At 37.1% G+C, this 20,500-nt stretch overlaps 1 protein-coding gene across 1 annotated transcript; it reads right to left on the reverse strand.

The window, feature by feature from the left end:
• Positions 1-12,865: 12,865 nt before the first annotated feature.
• Positions 12,866-19,854, reverse strand: CCDC122 (coiled-coil domain containing 122). Its single transcript, XM_036380547.2, is given in 5 exon segments — positions 12,866-13,030; positions 16,525-16,641; positions 17,753-18,087; positions 18,090-18,150; positions 19,741-19,854. Coding segments are annotated over 5 exon segments (792 nt in total).
• Positions 19,855-20,500: the final 646 nt, after the last annotated feature.

A 20,500-nucleotide genomic window follows, 5' to 3' on the forward strand; every position in this document is an offset into this window, starting at 1 on the left:
TTCTGAGTTGGAAGGGAATGGACCCACACGGACCAACTCAAGTCGAACTCCTAAGTGAATGGCCCATATAGGGATCAAGCCCACAACCTTGGCACTTTAGCACCATACTCTAACCACCTGAGAATCAGAAGGACAAAGATACCCAGACAACTCTCACTGCAGAGTCCCATCTCCACTCCTGGACTTCAAGGCAGGATTTTGATATAGTCCTCAGGAGCAGGAGTTTTGGCAGACACATACAGGAATTTCAGGCAATGCAACTCCATTTTAGAGTTGTGCTTGAAAGGACTGGGAACACTGGAGTTGCCGTGCAAGCCTTTCAGACAGCTCTTAAGATGAGAGGCTTCTGAAATGTAAAATCACAAAACAAAGGTTAAAAACTCTATTGCCACATGTGTAGTCATGACTTATAAAAAGGAGTAACTGGGGGGGCCACAAAGAAGCTTATGACAATAGAAGTGGTATACATTTTGTGATTAGCAGGCAAACCTGCTCTAGCAGACTCTATTTTCATGTCAGTGTGTGCAAATATTTTCTCAGTTTAGTTTACCCAGTAGCTGATGGCCCCTGTATCATAAATCCAAAGTTCTAAGGATTTGATATCCTGCTAGATACAGGATAAGGCTTTCATTAGTCTCCCTGTCCAGTTTTCATCAGTGTCGGATTACTGTAAGGGTTTAACCTAATGAAGAGGATGTTCAGCACATTGATTCCTTCCACCACAGACGGCAGTTTCTGTCCCAGTACAAGGGATGTGCAAGGGTAGAAGCTCTCTTTTTTCCACTAACTCCAACCCGCTGTCTAAAACAGCCCCTGGCTAGTCTGTGGTGACCTCTTAAGAGAAAAGGACAAGTTCCTATAGGAAAGGTGCTGGTAATACTTCCATTCTCCAGCTCCAGTAAGAATTTCTTTGGACAACATGTAGCCTTGAAGAAATTGGCCACTTGCTGCTGTGCACAAAAGCCACAGCTTCCAGCTCAATTCCTGGCTCCCAGAACAGGCTGGGAACAAGCATGAGCCCAGGCAGCAGATGGGGATGTTGCTAATTGGTCTGTTTTGATGCTGGGCCATCAGCTGACAGGCACTTCGCACTTCTCTCTCAGCAGTGACTTGCCATGTCAAAGAGCTACAGATACGGGAACGATAACAAAGGAAGTGGAAACAGCAATCACTTCAGTGCAGACAATCCCTTTTCTTCAACTGTGCTGACCAAATTTGCTGCAGAATGTTGTGAGGCAGCTTGGACTCAGCAGACATCTTACAGACCAAAAGATTTGTACTTCTTACAGTGTCAAGTGACAATTATTTTACATAAGTTTTGTAATTCCTAATGCATTTTCTCAGCTTTCTTAAAATGGCTGGTGATAGTTATAAATGAAGGAAAGCAGAATGTGCAAAATAATACACTAGGAGAAAACTACAGTGGCTCATAAACAAGGAATTAGAGCTCAGTAGAGGCTGTGACTGCAACAGAAGTTTCATTGCAAAAGCAGGATTCACAGCCAGGAGCAGGAATAAAAGACTGCAGTTAAAACTGGAAGAGAAATCAGGAGCATGCTGGAAACAGCGGAAAAGTTTGAGACCTATTACTTCAAACTGTCCCAGTTTAAAAAATGGCGCCAGATTATAGTCTTTATACTATGTAAGACTTCAGCTTTCAGGTTTTCTTCTTCTCCAGACACTACTGACTACAAATCTTAGTAGTAATCTTAGTAATTTTGCAGTAACAATTGTGGCTTTGTCTTCTGTAATGTCTCTGCCATATTTTCTAGGCTCTGGGACAGTAAATGACCATGATTATACTGCTTTAGGGGATGTACAATAGCATAACAAAGATTCTGTCTGCATTTCACTTTTGAGTGAAGTTGATACGTTTTCTGTGTTTTTTAAGAATTTTTCTGTTTTTTCATTAAAATGAAACAAAATTACTCATTACAGATCAGCCATTTAACATGCAGCAAAACAAGCAAAATGTTTATTGAATGGAAGCAGTATAATGCCACAGGTGCCTAAAAGGAATTTTACTGTCCATGTGGATCTGTTTAATTATATCACATGGAAAAAATCACCCTCTAGAGGGCCAAGTTCTATACTTTCATTTTTGATGGAGCTGTGTATTTCTAAATATAGGAGATTGTCATGGAAAATGCTGTGGAGTACCTCAACAGAAAAGGTAATTTGAAATTCAAAAGCAACTGTTTGCCTTGACTTTTCTGAATGTCACCACCTCTGTCCCAAACACAGGAAGAAAGGATTTGCTGTGGCATCTCCAACACCACCAAAAAACTCTGGTGAAGGACACCACTGCAGGGCAATTCTGCTTTCTTAGAGCAATTAATTTCACCAACAGACACTTGAGGAGAGGGTGAATCCTTCGCTGGAGGTCTCCTGCCCTGCTGCCCATTCCACTATGGAAAGTCTCTTTGCCATGTGGGCAAAGAAGGGGCTGATCAGCTGACACAACATCAAGTGCAGGCTGTGCAGGGAGACGAATTACTTGGAATCCCATCACTAAAGAACCACACTGGTGTGTCATTCCCAGCTGGAGTTTACTAGGCACATCTGCAGAAATGAAAGGCTTAATGGCTGTGAAACAGACCATTCGCTTTCATGACTGCTAAATCCCCACTGAAGGAGTGCTCCCACTTGGCTATAGATTCAAAGGAACCCTCAGGTTAAAGAAACTTGTCCCCAGCTACTCTCCAAAGACGACTGAGGAAGAAATAAAGTGGGCACATATTTCACACTGGTAATTTGGTCTCAATGGCCAACGTTTCCCTTTTGTTATCCCTCACAAATATGCCTCATTTTCCATTCAGGAGAGAAAAGAAACTCAACCAATATATTTCCAATCAAACATTTAATCAGAATTCTCACCTTTTCTATTGCACATATTTAAACTTCTATATTTAGTATACTAGCACATGTTTTCTATTTGAGATCTTCTCTTTCTCATTCATACTTGACCTTCTATACATCATTAATTAAAAATGTTAGCATAACAATATGTCAGCTCTTCTTGTGTTCCATGGCTTCTAAAAACAATGTTGCATTGCTGTTTCTCTGATCAGCTGCTCTTTTATGCTTTTATGACAGCTTTTGTATTGTTTGTTTCCCAATGTACATTGTTTTCTACATGCAAGTATTAAAAGCAAATAATACTATACTAAATGGTATCAGAAAATTAAAGCATTTGGGATGGACACTAAAGAAAGTTTAATACTCCTTTTTATGAGAAAATTAGCACTCTCAAAGGTCTAAGTAAGCATAGTTAGGAAGTCTCTGGTGCCAATAACATAAAAAGTAGTCAAAATCTCTTCTACTACCATCTAGTAATAAAATCATGAAGACAAAAACAAAATAAAGCAAGCAAGTACTTACGAGAGAAGCAGAGAATTCAAAGCCATTCTAATGGAAAGAAAGCCATCTGCAGCTGCTTGGGCAATATGAAGGCAAAGTGAGTTAGATTAAGTTTTCAAAGTGACAGATAAACACCCTACAGGTGTAACTGCCAACATATGGTTCCTTCTTCGACTCCAGACTCCAACTTACTGAAGTGAGAGGGTTTAGACTACACAAAAGCTGCAGTGATTCAGCAACTGATCTATTAGATCCTACTTTCAACAGAAAACCAGAAAAGCTTTGAAATTCTTAATTACTACATTTCTTAAAATGGAATAAGCATCCTTTGTAGCTTCTTTTTAGGTATTGAAGGAAAGGAGTCAAATCCACCAAAAAACTTTGATTGCTATTAAGATCTGAAGTGGTGTTATTGTAATGATTTACTTTTGTAATGAGTTACTTGTGATTTCACACTTTGATCCCCTTTTGAGTAGTGAGGTGTTTCTTTGTTGTTTTGTGAGTGCTAATTGCTCGCGCTGCTGTGTTAAATCATTGTTATGCTGGTTTTCTTGAGCAGCAGAATGAATAATTGAATAATTATGAAGGAGAAGTTCATTGAAACGGGTATGGCTATAGAAACAACATTTTCCAGCAATTCAGGGAGGGGTTATGTACACTAATGCAAACAACCTGTTGAAAAATTATTTTTTCCTATCTAGAAAATAAAATCTTCTCTGCACACAGCTTCCCTCAGATGCAGACCAGGGAATTACATAAGTGAACTGGGATGAATTTCTTCTCCACATGCTTCTGTGAGAAACCTCACTCTGGGTAGGATTCCAAGTTCAGCCATAGAACTCTGCTGCTATTATGGGAAGCTCACCAAAACTCAAATTCTCAAATGAATGTAAAACCAGATCTCGAGGATATTGGAAGTTTAGGAACTGCTATACACACTGCAGAATAACAGAATACCTTAGAGAGCCTGCAGCACAACACAGAACATTAACAAGAAAACTCTCTTTCACTTGGGACTTTCAAGACATTTCTTTTCTAGTGCAGAAGACAGAAAAAGTTTGGGTCCTATGGTGCTGAACACACTTGAGCCATTAGATCACAGAGTGAAGGAGTAGCTGTTGTGTTGAGCTGCAATGGGATCTAGGTGCTACCTCTCCAGCTGCTGTACTTAGTGCCTTAAAGAATTTAAGCAGCTACTGCACCCTGTGAGGAAGCACTGGGAGGCGCCATGAAGAAGAGAAAGAAGTTCCATGGAAAACTGAGCATCAAACAAATAGCTTAGTTCAAAGAGTCAGTTTAAAAAGAGTAACCTTGTGAGATTCTTCTGACATTTGTGGAGTTAACAACAGGATCAATCCTTCAGATCTTTTGCATGGGTCCCTGTCACATGAGTTAACAGACCAGGACAGGGCTATTACTGTTCTCCAGCAGCTGGAGCAAGACAAGCCTATCAGCTGACCACTGAGGATTTTTCAGACTTAGGAACCTCATGTTCCACTACAGGCTCTGTAGTATAAAATGGATACAAACCTATGTGCTACTGTTTCCCCACTCCCCCCAATTTCTATGGCTTCTACTCATTGCAGCCTGTGCCTGTCTCCCAGGCACATTCCTCTGCTATACTTGTAAACATTTGTTTCCAACCAGCAGCTCAAAGTTTTTCTGGTCATTAGGTACTAATTTTAAAAGTCCAGATGGCAAAGAAGACTCTGGAAATTTTCACTGATGCAAGTATTATTAACAACTTGTGAGACGTGACTGAAATGCTAAAGACCTTTAGACAAAATTTGTTAAGGGCAAGAGGTGAAGTAGTGAATGACGCAGTGGTAGTACTACAAAGACACTGCTAACCTGTCTGTATATCCTGATAATTCAGAAAATAATTGTGAATGTTCTACAAAATAGAAGACATGAAGAGAATACAGCAGAGTGGGAAGGAGGGAAATTCTTTATAGACCATGAAACCATAGCTGAATTATTTCTTATGACTTGTCTGCAGTGAGAGGCAGACTGCGGGGGAGCAATTGTCTTGCCATGGGAGAATTCAATTTCAGAAATGTAGCATGGAGGTCATACAACTTATTAGAGTTTCTAAAATTATTTCTTGCTATCCTTTAACACAGAAAGTATTATTGCTCTCAGTGCAGAGTAACTCAATTATGGTCTCACTACGATGGATAGAGCTACATTAATTCCTGGCCTGGAGTCAGTCAGGGATAACTGGAGATAATAGATGGGATTTATGTCATGTAATTTTAGTCATCTACCATGAGTTTAGAACTATTTGCCCTGGACTCTTTCTTCAGGCAACAGAGCCAACGTGCTTGAAGGCAACATGCCACCCATCTTAGAGCCCTAGGAAGTCTCATCTTACCTCATGTTAGCTATCCAAGAGGTAGATTTCTTCCCATCCAGATCCCCTCTGTAGTCAATGCAAAGAGCAAGGCACCACCACAGTGTGAGTTACTAAATTCTAAATAGGTGTCCAAGATAGGCAAGGTGATTCCCCTGAACATTAGCTGATGCTGCAAAATGGCTATTTTTCATAGCTGATGAAAATTGTGAGTCTGAAGAAAAGCAGATAAAAAGAAAAGAAAAAGAAAAATGGGAGTTCTATGACAGAAACTGAAAAGAGCTAAAAAGGAGAGTACTCCACCATGAAAGCGAAAACCTTTAGCCAAAAGCCTACTCTGCTTCACTGCAAATAGAAAAGGCTGTTAAATGCACCTCCCACTGCTCCCCAGGGAGCAGGAAACAGGGAAAGCAGGACAACATTGAATTGTTACATTATTGAACGTAATATAGAAATGAGACGCTTGCAGCCCAGGAAATCAATAGGGAAAGCTAGAAATGCAAAGGAAAATATATGGCCAGCAATAAGACAATAAAGAGCCTTTACTAACAGTGATTTTGTGGCTGTGATGGCTTAAGAATTTGAGGCTTGGATTCATCTTACCTTACTTTAGACATCAGAATAATAGTTATTTACATCTGAGCTAGTGACACTTCACTCCTTCACTTCTTTACTGTCAACTGAGAGGGACTTTTTGGGGCACAATTCCTGTCATCCTAAAGCAACCATGTAAAGCAGTTCAGATGAAGCATCCCTATAAGTATTTCTTTCCTTCCATGACTAAAAAGGAAGAACCATCAGATATAACCAGGAAAAAACTTGAGATACCCAAGCTCTCTTCTGCAAAAATACTTGCTTGCTTTCCCAACTGTACCAGTTAACCCAAAATAAATGCACTAGAAATTAAAGAAGTCTTAGCAACAATATGAACTCATAATTTAAGAGATGGTAATAATTTTAGTGGAGATGCAAAAAAAAATAGATAATGTATTAGTACTGGACCTGAGGCAGGGCATTCAAATCCTTTAGTAAATATGACAGATATGACAAAGCTCAAGGTTAAAATTTTAATCAAGAGCCTCAGATAGCTTTTATCCAAGGGGATTGAGAAGGCCACTGTTCTATTAGTGTACATTTTATAGGAATGTTATAAAGTCAGGATTCAATAGATTAGAATTCTGTGCCAAAACTCAAAAAGAGAAAAAAATCTAAAAGTCAGTCATTACATGGTGGTTATCCTGAAATTGTCCTCCTTCTCCCCTTAAAATCCCCCACCAAAGCTGTCCCTTTCTCCATAGCCAGCAGCTATAAAATAAACCTTTAAATATGTGTAAACAACAACCCATCTGTGCTGTTTCTGGGCTTATATAACATGAAATAGGTATTTAATTGAGTCTTTTAATTTAAGGATAGTTGCACTAGGATTCCTTTGAAGTGCTTGGGAAGAGCCAGACTCTGCCATAAGGCATGCAAGAGCTGAATCAGCTGCAGGATGCCTTTCTCTTGTCAAATATATTGGGAGCCTCGAGCACTGACATTCATACCTTATGTTTCAGCTTTCCAGAACACTGACCTTGAAACAGAACTGCAGTTTCAGGCCACAAGATTCAGTCCAGGCAGAGTTATTTAAAAAGCCTGAAAACACAGGTTTACATAATGTGTTGTAAATCTGTAACTATCAACTGCCATTGCTTTTAGTCAGCTGTGAGTCTGATCTGATAATTCTGAAATATATTCTTCATCAAAGAGTGGAGAGACAAGGATCTTAGAATAATTCTTACTAAGAAGAAGATAGTGACCTAAGGAAAAATTTGTAGTAGACAAAACCAAGTATTTTTCGTTATTTTATAAGAAAAAAAAATGTGCATTCCTTCCATTTTTAGTGGACTATTCATTATAACTAAAATTAAAACAGAAGATCTGAGATTAAAAAGCAGATCAAAAATTAAGAATGAGTACATTGAGTCCTCCAGTTGTTGTAAAAGTTGGAATGCACAGCATCTCCTTTTCATCCTTCACTTTTAGGAAAAAAAACAGCATTTAGGATTATGCATCATGTTCTGTAGAAATGTTAACGCTTCTCACGATAAGGATTGACCTTCAAAAACGGAGGATGAAAGGCGCCTTTGCCATGTAAGAAGACGTTTCACCACTGGAGGGAACTATTGGACTACAGTGCCAGCACGGGGAAGCAGCAGCTGCGTTTCAAATGCCGGTGCTTGTTCCACCCCAGAAAAGTCTGCTGAAATCACTGCAAATGATAGATTGCGTTAACTAATACAACGCGAAGATAACAGAAAAACATCGAAGCCTTTATGTCAATAAGTGACAGTCAATAAGTATGAATATATGCTATATGGTATTTATAACAAAATGAGAGGATAAGAAGCTTGCTGCTCTTGGAAAGATTTAGAGGCAATTTTCTGAATTCTGTACAAACATTGAACTATTTAAATTAAAAAGCTACTGAAAAAGGTAGAAAGAACTCATATGATTTCGAACAGGAGAAATCCCTGTTCAACACAGAACATTGTCATTTGCTCATTATTGCAGCAACCATTTTCAACAAGAATTATATTTATTGACTTGGTAAAGCTGTCTCTTCTGTTTGCTTTCACAGAAACATAGAATGGTTTGGCTTATAATGGATTTTTAAAGGCCATCTAATCCAAAACCCCTGGAATAAGCAGGGATATCTTCAACTAGATCCAGTTGCTCTAAGCCCAGCCCAACCTGACCGTAAAAGGTTTCAGGGATGGGGCATCCACCACCTCTATAGGCAATCTGTGCAAGTGCCTCACTACACTTTTAAGGCAGTTCCTCAAAAAGCCACTGCCTCCACATGACCCAAAGCTACATGCTACAGTTGCATTTTAACAAAGGATCTAATAATTACTTTGGTAACGATATATTCATGCATTTCAGAAAATCAGCTAAGAGTTCTGAAATTTGTTTATTTCCCCACCCTCATCAGCATGATGTACCATCAACGCATGACGTGGCCATGATTCTTCTCTGAAGCATCGTGTAAGAACTATGGTAGAATATCGTGCACTATTTCCCGTCACACTCACGCACAAGTTCTGCAAGTGACTCTTCTGATGGACAAAGCAAACTGTTGGAGAGGAAAAGGGGCACAGCACTGGTGTCCACCCCCAACCTTCCTTCCCTCCTCTGTTGTTCTGTTTTTATGTTGTTTATCTGGTGCAGCCTTGATGAGAGCAGTGGCTTTAGCAGGTATGTCTGCATTATCTGACACATTTCCTCTGCTTCCAGCACCTGAGGTTGTTGAGTCACATTAAAGAGTTTCCTGTGGAGCACTGGCTTAGAGCATGGGGAAATACCTCCCTTTATCATACAGCACTACATTTGCTGCAAGTCATGAGTGATTCAACAGCTGTGTATTTTCCCTGTCAAGTGTGGAATTCCCCCAGTATTGTCCTATTCATTGACACTATATTGTTGGAATAAATCCAGCTTCCTGTGCTTTAAAGTTTTCCTAGGTGGTGGGTAGGACTCGTTGGTTGGCAAGTTTTCCCACGCTTAGCTATTTACATGCCCACTGCTCATTGCTGATTTGCTGTTTAGAGTGGGCAGTGACTCCTCTTGCCATTCTCTGCAGAGCACTGAAGCCTGAAATTCTTCCCCTAACCCCAGAACCATCCTCAAAAATGACTGATATGGGTTTGGCAGCACAATTTGGTTCCAACAGGAGCTGAGAGAGCTTCATGTAATAAGAATACAAAGTTCATTCACTAAATTATTTCCCAAAAATAATAAACCATTTTCCTATTGTCTGTGCTCGCTTGCTAAGGGGAGAAAAATGCTCTGAAATCAAACTGCTACTGTTTAATGTTGTACCAAGAAAATTATGCCTCAGGAGGTTGCCAGGATTTGTTGAAACTAGACATTGTTATAAAAAGCTACATAATTTCTCTTTTTTTCGTTTGTTGTAGAGAATAGTTTAGAAAAGGTAGTAATTTTTATTTCCTTGTTTCAGCTGACTTTTTTTCTCCATATGAGGTTTTCTCCCAATTAACTGTAATTCCTTAGTAAAATGTTTGTACCTTCCATATATTTATTTTCTGAATGTTAAATTTGAGATGTTGCACCTGGGAAAATATATAAGTAGTTTGCTATATAAAGTTCTGTTTAATGCAAGTGCACAAAATGTGTTTGATCCTCTAAAATGTGGTGTTTAGCACTGAATACAGATTTCAGGTGTAGTCACTGGCTAAAGAAGAAGTCTGTTGGAAACTGAGGACAAAGCTTCCAAAATTAAAAATTAATGAACTCATGTTTTAAGGCAGAGTTAAGCACACAAATGATGTGTCTATGTAGGATGAGAGATTATAATTGAGGCATTTAACTAGGACAGTGATGTGGGACGACAACAACAATCAGTGCATGCATAGTGCAATAAAACATGTATTTTCAATATACATGTTGAGATAGACTAAGTTGTGTCTCAAATACTCTAGTAACTACTGGGGATTCCCTGGTAATAGCTGAATTCTCTATCAAAAAAGATCTTTGGTCATTTGTGATTCCTTCCAATTCACATCCTGGTTTTACAAAGAAACTCATCTGTGCAGGCCAGAAAGAACTGTTGCATGGTTTAGCTGTGTCCCCATATGAATGGAGTGAGCTTTGGAAATTAAAGTACACTTTAGTTTCTCAGCCTTACTGCCACAAAATGTAGCTACAGGTCAAGTATGTATACTGAAAAAGCAAGTTTTACACTGAAGAAAAGCTACCTTTGGTAACTGAGATCCCATGAAGGGGTCAAGGGTCCCAGTAGGAAAAAAACATGGGCTCTCTTGCAAAGAGCAAGAAGGAGTATAAGACAACTTAGATCTTGGATGATAGGAAGGTGTTTGTATAGAAGGGAACATTTCCTCCACATGTAGCAGTAAAGGGAGTACTATACACAGCCCTTGTATGCACCCCTGTTAAATTACATTAAACAATTTCAAAACATGGACAAAGAACCACAGAAGTAATTTGAGATACCAGAAATTACTGAGATTTATGAAAAGGAACAAGGAAGATGTAAGTCCAAGGTATTTATTTGAGAAGAGTGAGTCATTCTGTACATGTGTTGATAATGCAGAAACCACCCTAATTCCCAGGTATCTTCATTGGTCAGAAAGAAAAACAAAGGTGTGATATTGTTGTTACATTAGATGGTTTGGATTGTTTGCTATAGTTGTTTTCAACTGGTAATAAATGCAAGGCTAAACTGTGATATTAGGCCATGGTAATAGCTGTCAAAGTGAATTTACTTGAAGTAAGATACAAAACATACTTTGATGTTCTGGAGCAGAACTAATGAGAAACTAAAAATAAAAACAAGATAATATCAGTGGTAAAAGGCATACTTAAGGGTACATCATTTTAAGACCCTGAAAATGTTGGATGTTGTACCACTTTGGGGGGGATGCATTAAACTAAAGCTGTTGGTCAGATCTGATAATCAATAGCTTTAAAAGGCTTGAACTATTTAACCCATCGAGAAGACAGAACATCGGTATTTTTTACTTATATCATTGTACATGATATAAAATACAATCATTTCACTTGATGGATGAATAAACTGAAACTAGCAATCATGCAAAATAAAAGAGCAGCAGTTAATCACTGAAACTAACAATAACACAGTAAATTCTCCAACTTTTCAGAGCTGGACCCTTTCTAGAAGACACACATGCATAAAATGGATGCTATTTTGCTCTGTGTAGGGATAAACAATTGTAATGTTACAGGTTTGCACTACATACTCAATAAGACTCAATATTCAGGACATACTATTACTATAGATTTGGTTATTAAGGTTTTTATTTCTACTTTATTGCTGTAATGAAAGCAGCCTCGTTCATATTATTGCAAAGGAAAAAGACTGAGCAAAGAAGCCTTGAGAGATTGCCAATGTTGAGAGAGAGCCTTAATGAATCAGGATATTGCTTAAAATAACTTTATATTAAGTGAAATAACAGATTAAGGGAAATGTAAATATATATGAATGTATGAAGGTAATAATGGTACTACATTTTAATCCTTGCTTTCCTAAGATAACAATATATAAGCAGCTTAACATTTTTCACAGTAAATAGTCAAGTCTTCATTTTATATTCATGAGTAAAGGTAAATCTAAATTATTCAAGACAACACCTTAAATAAAAAGCTACTTTCATAGAACAGATAAACATTACAAGTTATGTTCAAGCAGAACAACTCCCTTAAGTGTAAATTCTTCAAGTCCCAAGCAATATAAAAATAAAAAAGAAAGTAAAGGAAAATGGCTACTGTTCACTACTGTTTTAACAAGAATTTTTAATACATTGTCATTTATGTTGAGTCATCTTAGATCACTAAGCACTTAGATGTTAGATATTAGTTAAAATCTTCCAGACAATAAATTCCTCTATCATCAATATATAATGCATTCCTGTTTCTTGAGAGTGAGAGTGAGTTGTTCCATTTTACAAGCTGCTCAGATGTAGTACCTACTCACTCCTCTTTGCTAACATCTATTAGACCAGTTGAAGTCGGACGATTTGAAGTCCAGTTTGGAGCGTACTTGTTCTAAAGCCTTTCACAACTGGACAGCCTTTGGCCCCCATTCTAACACATCCTGGCATACTGTAATATCTTCTATATGAGTTTCCCACACAGCAAAATACAGGCCATTAAGCTTTCAGAGCTCCTTAACAAGTTGCAATAAAAAGGGATGTGGATAAAAGATAAAAGAACTTTGGTGTCTCAGGAGTGCAAATACATACCAATATTAATTTCTCTGTAGGAAAAGCAGCATATATCCCAACAACCGGAGACCAAATGAAGTATAAAGGAACTTCCCAAATCTTGTTTGGTTGACTTTTAAATAACTTTTTAGATAAAACTGACATATATTTTGAAAACACCTGAAAGTGTCACTAACTTTCTTCCTGAACAACTAAGTTATTCCTGAACAGCTAACTCATTATTGTGGCTATTAGTTTAGGCCACAAATGAAAGAGAGAAAAACTTTAAAAAGAAATAAAACACTGAGGCCTGGCCCAGTTATCAGGCTATTTAAGATTTCTAGCATTTCCAGAAAAAACAAACACTGCCTGGAAAAGATTACGTGCATTCTATTCTTTGTTAAATTTGTTACATGATGTTTTGTAACTCTGCTACTCCAAGACATTTTCTTAGTTCTGCAGCCTTCTTCTCCAACTGCTGAATGTTCCAGTGCCATTGTCTTTTATTTGATTGGACTTTGTTCAGTTGGCAATGCAAACGTTTTAATATAGCATCATATCTCTTATTCTGTACCTAAAAAGGAAAAAAAAACCTTCAGAAATTCCTTCCAGTAAAACTATTTACAGAGGTGAGTTCAGCTCAGGAATGGGTCTGGACAGACACATCCTTTTTGGAGGGTTCTATTTGATTACATACACTTGTACTAACTGCAGTCTTGGATTGCATACAAACCATTACTAGCAGAAATTCCAAAGCCTACCAACCAACAGAAACACTGCAAACAGCACACAGTAAATCTTACTACCAAGAAAACCTGCAACCCTGCCTGCTTGTCCTGCCTGCATGAATTGCCTCGCAAAGTGCCGTGCCACGCCTCTGTTTGCCGCTCATGCCAGAAGCCCCTTTTAATTCAGCCCCTGCTCCAGTCCTGCGTGGCTCTCAAGTATTCATCTGACTTATTTCAGATATCTGATTTAGGACATGAATCATGCCTCTCTTTCCCATTAAGGAAAGAAAAGCTCTGTCCTACTAAGACCGTAAGTGTGGAGGTCAGTGTTGATATCTGCTCTGTAGATGTTTAAAATTTACCTAAGTTAATACCACCCAAGGACAGCATGCAGCATCTCTGGCAAGGCTTTGCATGTGGAAGATTCAAGGCTCCAAAATGAGAGGTGAGAAAGAAGAAATTTTCATTCTTTGACAAGCATGTTTGGGTATAAATGGGAATATAAATGAGGTAACCTTGCTGACTGTAGTAGCACCTTTGTAGCTGCACTGCATTTAAAATGGCACATTTTTCTTAGGCAATACTGCGGCAATGCAGGACTGTCAATTCTGCCCTCATTGCTGCTTTATGTGGAGAAGTAAATTTGCATTCTGAAGTGTTAAAAGAATGAAACACTCTTTTAACACTGAAGTGTTAAAAGAATGAAACACTGTAATAAAAATGGAAATAATGGGCATGAATGAAATTTGGGCTTACTTACCTTAGTTTAAATGGCATATGAGTGGTAGTGTATAATTACTCTTGTGTCGACATATTGAAGCTTTATTACATTGTATTTCACATGCACATGATGATGTACAGCTGCATCAGAACCCACAGCACTGTCGGTGACTTCCTGCAAATCTCACTGCCTGAATTTCACAAATAACTAGGAAACTGCCTCACTGGTGTTCTATAAACTGCCTTATTTTATTGGTGATGGCTTGTTACCTCATGTTACCTCATTGCCTTCATGTTACCTCACTCACCACTGTAATTGTTTGCAACTTTTTGAGGGATGCTGTCAGATTCACTCCTCTGAACGAGTGCTTGGGGCATCTGCATCACTAGGACTGCATTGTACAACACTGAAACATCTATGATCAATGTTATCTGCTTTTTTTAGAAATGCCTCTCTAGCATCATTATTGGGAACAGTCTGGCACATCTGCTGAGGGAGGGAGCACTAATATGATTACTGGAGACAGGGAAGGGACAACATTGTGCTTTTTATTGGATCTTGTGTACATGAAAGTCAAACATTAGAAAAAAATTGTCTGGGCACTCAGGGTATCTCCACCACTAGGGTTGTTTAAGGACAGGATAGGCAAGTATCTGCCAAGACTAATACAGTCACACACTGGCACTGGGGAAAGAGGACAGCAGGGGAATAGACAGTCTTTTGGGTAGGGATTTCTTAAATTACTTTTACATAACAAAAAATTTTCTATTATTTGTGGATATCTTGAATTATCCTTATGACTCAAGCCTTGACCTTGCACAGATAACCACCCTGATTAATTGCTGACAACCCTGTCCAATGCTGGGAACAGGATCTGCTTTTCAAGAAATGAGTGATGGGACTAGTGCTCAGGAAAGAGAATAAAAAAAGGTTCACAGGCTGCTTTAAGAGTCACAGAATATGCTGAGTTGGAAAGGACCATCAGGACCATCAAGTCCAACTCATGGCCCTGCACAGGACATTCCCAAGTGTCGCACCATGTGTCTGAGAGCATTATCCAAATGCTTCCTGAACTCTGTGAAGGCTTGATGCTGTGACCACTTCCCTAGGGAGGCTGTTCCAGTGTCCAACCACTCTCTGGGTTAAGAACCTTTTCCTAATGTCCAACCTGAACCTCCCTGACACAACTTCAGGCCAGTCCCTCAGATACTGTCACTGTCATCACAGAGCAGAGATCAGTGCCTGCCCCTACTTTCCCCCTCAGAAGCAAGCTCTAACTACAATGAGGCCTCTGCTCATTTCCTCTCCTCCAGGCTGAACAAGACCAAGTGACCTCAGATGCTCCTCCTATGGCTTCCCCTCCAGGCCCACCTTAGCTGCCCTCCTTTGGATGCTCCAAACAATTACACCAAGTGCCAGCAGTCTGTAGCTGAATTCCACCACTGCAGCTCAATAAAACCTCTTCCATGTGCCTAGTATCTCACTTTATTCCTGTGCTTGACTTGAGTATTCTTTCCCAAGTTGTGCCGAGGACTGCTGGGTATAAATGTGTCTGTCTATCCACTGTCAGTTCTTGTATTAAAAATTGGACTGTTTTCAGGAGAGTTCTTAATAGAAAATAATACCCTGAAAGGCTTTGGGTTTGAACCTATTTCCTTCTGAGACAGAAAGAACATATAATGCAAACAACTGAAGAACAAAAGTGAAGATTAACCTTCTCTATTTAATTAAATTTATTGTGATAACAGAACATTATTTTTAGGCTACCTAATTTAACTTTGGATTTAGAGAATTTTCTTAAGAGGATGTTGCCTTGGTAATAAAAATTTTCTCAAATGCTGACTAGCAGATCTATTCTAAAGCAGCTGTGTTTTACATTTCAGGTTAAAAATTCTCTCTGTTCACTGTCACATGAAAAAAATGATTCTTTCTTCCTCCTACATTTTACAAAGGGCAATAGACCTAACCTTAAATCACTTAATCTTTATGTAATTAAGCTTTGCTCATTAAATTTTGTGCCATTTATTTAAACTGACAAGATAAATGGTATGAAACTTCCAAATTAAAAATTTTCTAAGGGTATTTTAGTAAGGAACAAAATGAAAAATATAGTTCAATTACTTAAAAGAGAAGCTTTTAACTATTGATCAGAATTTTATCTTGTCAGCTAATTAAGAGTTGTTGTGTTATTCCTAATTTAATGTCAGCTTAAATTAGGGAGATTCATAGGAAGTTTCCTGGTGCATTTGATTCTTCCACTGATGAGTTATCAACTCATTAAAAATCAAGTCACCAGTGAAATGTAAAGTATTTCAGAAGTATCACAGAAATTTTAAAATGTGCATTTGCTTTACTACCATTCAGTGACCTCTCTTTTTTCAGGAATCCAAAAGTTCACATATGAAGTCCTTCTCAAAAGACTTCAGAAAAAAGTGTTCTTCACAATTAAAGCTCTGAATTTTAGAAAGACTATCAGTACCCAGAATTTAAGATGGCATCATTACTGCATATACTTGAACAATGTATAGCCAGCACTGCTGTATAAAGTCCTTCAAACTTCATTTGCATTATCTACATTCCATCAGAGAACTGCAATTAAATTTTATCCCAATGACTCACCTCAATTTCCTTCCTAAGCTTAGCATGCTTTTTTTTCTCTTCTTCCAGCAGATCTCTTTTTTTATTGATCAAATCTTTCAATGTTGTGACTTCACTTTTTAAAAGTGTGATTTCTTCCTGCAGATGTAAGTCAAGATACAGAAATCCACTCCCTGAAATGTTGCACAGTTCATCTAATATACTTATTAAAATTGTCTCATCTAAACAGTCTCAGTTAATGGAGATGAGATAAAGGTCTATAATAAACAGTTTCACAATAAACCTATTAATACTAATTAAAATTATAATAATTTAGGATTGGTAATTAAAAATTAACTATTAAATATTTTATCACATGGTTCAACACCTGTAAGAATCTATACTCTTGATCTGAAATATAAGAACTACAACAATAGGGGACTTTGAGCTCAATTTGCTGGTCTTTATTTAAAGTCCAGTTAACTGCAAAATGGAAGAACAGTGTAATATTTTAGATATATTTCTCTTTCTCATAGGAAAATACAATATTAATTAGTCTTTATCAGTATTGAAAGATCTGTTGTACAAACAAATTTTCATCAACTTACATTAATAGAATACCATCAAATTTTCAATAATGAAAGTTACATCAAATTTAAATCTGTGATCCCCTTTCGACTTCATACTTGTGTTTGTCCATATATTGGCAAAATTCCATGGTGAAAAATTCTGTGTAGTTGTTATTAGTAAAAATTGTAATTCGGTCAAGTAAAATCAATAGTGTTAGATTAGAATACCCAACATGTTTTTTCTCTCTTCTTATTTCTGTCACCATCTCATCAAATCTACCTCCTGTTGGCAAACAGCTCAAATTTATTTTGTTGACAGTAAAGTTTAAAGACTATTGTGTTCTTACCTGAAACATGTAACAATATGGCAATCTTCCACAGAATTCTGAAAAGTGTCCATGTAAATTTATCCAATGATAAAGCTTAACTTACAGTTGTGTAATATTTTCATATTTGAGTTAATTCAAATACACATAAAAGTATAAACATTTTTAACAATATTACACAGATAACAATACTCATATTTTTAACTGGATATTGAAGTAAAAATTTTTCCAATTAATGCATCATTATGAATTACCTATATTCCCTTGTACTCAGTCCCTCATGAACCATAAACATTAGACAAAATAATGAAATTATATGAACGATATCAAAATTATTTCACATAAAAGGAAAGAATCAAAAAGGAAGTATTGTACCTGCACTTGTTTTATAACAGATCCTTCTGGATTCTGCAGATCACATATTAACTCCTCCTTCTTTGCCTTTAATTCTTCCACAACCGCTTTCTTTTCATCAAGTTCAATCATAATCGGCAATTTACTTTCCATCTCCCAAAAGAGATGTTTATGATCCTTTATTTTTTCCCGATATTCATTATTTCGTGCAAGTTTCATCTCAAACTCCTCTTGTATTGTTTCTGCATCACACCTCAATTTTAAATTTTCAGAATACAGGGCTCTGACTTGGGCCTCCAGATTTTCACAGTGATATTTTGTCACTTCTATGGCATCATCTTGCAGATGTATCTCCTTTCTGTTGTCTTTGTTTCTAACAGAACAGAATTCAATTCTTTTTCTAGTTCCTGCCACTTTGCCTGTAAAATATTTCAGTGTTCATTTAAGAATTTTTTTTGGAGGAAGATATGAAGTGTCTAGTTAAACACTGTAATTTATATTTATTCAACAGCCTTTTTTTCACTTTTCTAATGTGGTATGAATGGAAGATAATTAGACTTATATTTCTTAATATCATCATCTTAGAGGCACAATGTAAGAATACTATCTTAGTCTTCTCCCCTTAGATTGAGTCTAAAATATTAAATAAGATACCTTTGAACTCACTTTTAAATACCTCACCGTTTCAAGATAGATATATATATGTAAATATCTAATGTTTGCTTAGATCTAGTGAAGTCCTAATCAGACTAAAAATAACTAAAGATGCCAAAAATCCCTTGAAAACCTACACAGACACATAGAGGGGTGTATCAGGTGATGGAGTTTAAATAGACCATTCAACTGAGGAAGAATCCTGACTTCATCACAGTAGCAGCTGGGAGTTGAATTAATCACAGCTATTTTCAAACCCAGAAAGAAATATCTATCTAGTCCTAAAAAGCCTCTACATCATCTCACTGACAAGAAGAGAACAAAACCAGGAAGTAGTACTTCAAACCATCATAAGAAATGACAGAATCATCAAGGCTGGAAAGGACCTGTCATTACCTAGGGCTTTAAAGTTCTCTGGGTCTGTTTTAATACAGATACATGTTTTTAAATTGTAACATCACAAATTATTGTTGAAGCATCATCAGAATATATTTTGGGATACAGGACAAAGCTTCTTGTAAAGTGTGGCCAGTCCACTGAATTTCCTAAAAATATAAGATTTCACTGCTACTTCAGAAATGTTATTTTTGTGCAAAATTTCAAACATAAATTATTTCAGTTGTAGAGCTATGCACAGATGTTATAATTGGAACTCTACTACTTCCATTTGCATTCTTCCATGACCAAAAATGTCGACTGGAATCATCTTTTCTCAGACTTAAAAGTAAGTTTCTCAATAGAAATTTGATCTTGAAGGTTACACAATAATTGAAAGCTTAATAAAAGACCAAAGAAATGATCACAGAGTCTTCACAAAAACTACACATGCCCAGTGTTCTACAAAATAGTACTGAATAATACCAGTACTTAATGACTACTTAGGACTCAGTTCAAACATAAGGGGGGAAAAAAAGTATTATGTGTCAAAAATGATGCTAAGAAAAAAAATTATACAGTGTGGTGAAAATCTGAAAAAAAATTAATTTTCAAAATCCTTCTTCCACAATTTCTTAGGAGATTATTATTTTTTAAAAAAAATCAAAAAGCTATAACGTTGCATTTAGTTGTTGTGCGTTCACTTTGTAGGTTCAGCCCATTATTTTTGGTTTGTTTTTTTTCCAAGTAACAAACCAATGTTTCACCTGCTGTAATGAAGACTTAGCTTGTGGCCTTACAAACAACAATACACACCCACAGTTTTGGCTGAGCCTAAGTGCCACACACAGGAACAGAAGAGCTGTCTTACAATTGAATGCACTCATCCATTAAGTACCACCAGCTTCTCTTGTTCAAGAAAATACTTCTTCATCAAATGAAAAATAATTTATTTAACTACTCTAAACAAGGTTTATTACCTGCAATTGGAAAAGAACTGCTTTGCTTTTTTCTATGTCTGATGCCTGTGACTGCTGCTGCTCTGCAACTAGTTTTACAACTTCAGCTAGTGATGGGGAATTTTCCTTGGCCATTTCAGGCAGAAGTGAAGACTGGAGGGATAGAAAAGAAGTGAATTGTTTTATCTTCTTTCTATTTAGTTCTTGTAGACAAAACAATATTGAGGGCTGTCCCGTGGGATCGCAGGTCGATATATTAATTTCATTTGGTTCAATTTTAATTAGAAAGAACAGGTTACTCAAAGCTAATCAGAGACAATCTGAACACTTTCTTGCAGAATCTCATAAAATAACCCTGTGAAAAATGCATGTATTTTATTATTGGCTTTTTGCAAATATTAAAATGAATATTATATGTGTTGTGTTAGAAAGTAATGCTGTATAAATTCTCTTAAGTAGTGTGTTAAATATAGTTTTAGGCTATAAAAAATGTTAAAATAGAAACTATGTTATGTAAGATACTTTTTTTTTAAAGAAAGGACTCACAGAGAGATAGCAGCCACAGGACACCTAAATCTTTCAGAGAAAAAGAATTTATTGTTCCCTTATCAGAAGAAATGAACTTCTTCCCTCCTCAAAGGCGCAGTTAGGATTCAGAGGAAGAAGTTGATGATGACCAGACAGAATCCTGTATTTCAATGGAATTTCTGCATCATGTATGATGTGTATGAGTATGCAACAGGCTGTTGTTTTTAAGGGTTAATCCTTTGTTAACGAGGGT

Source organism: Molothrus ater, chromosome 2, assembly GCF_012460135.2.
Source record: "Molothrus ater isolate BHLD 08-10-18 breed brown headed cowbird chromosome 2, BPBGC_Mater_1.1, whole genome shotgun sequence".
Taxonomy (NCBI): Eukaryota; Metazoa; Chordata; class Aves; order Passeriformes; family Icteridae; genus Molothrus; species Molothrus ater.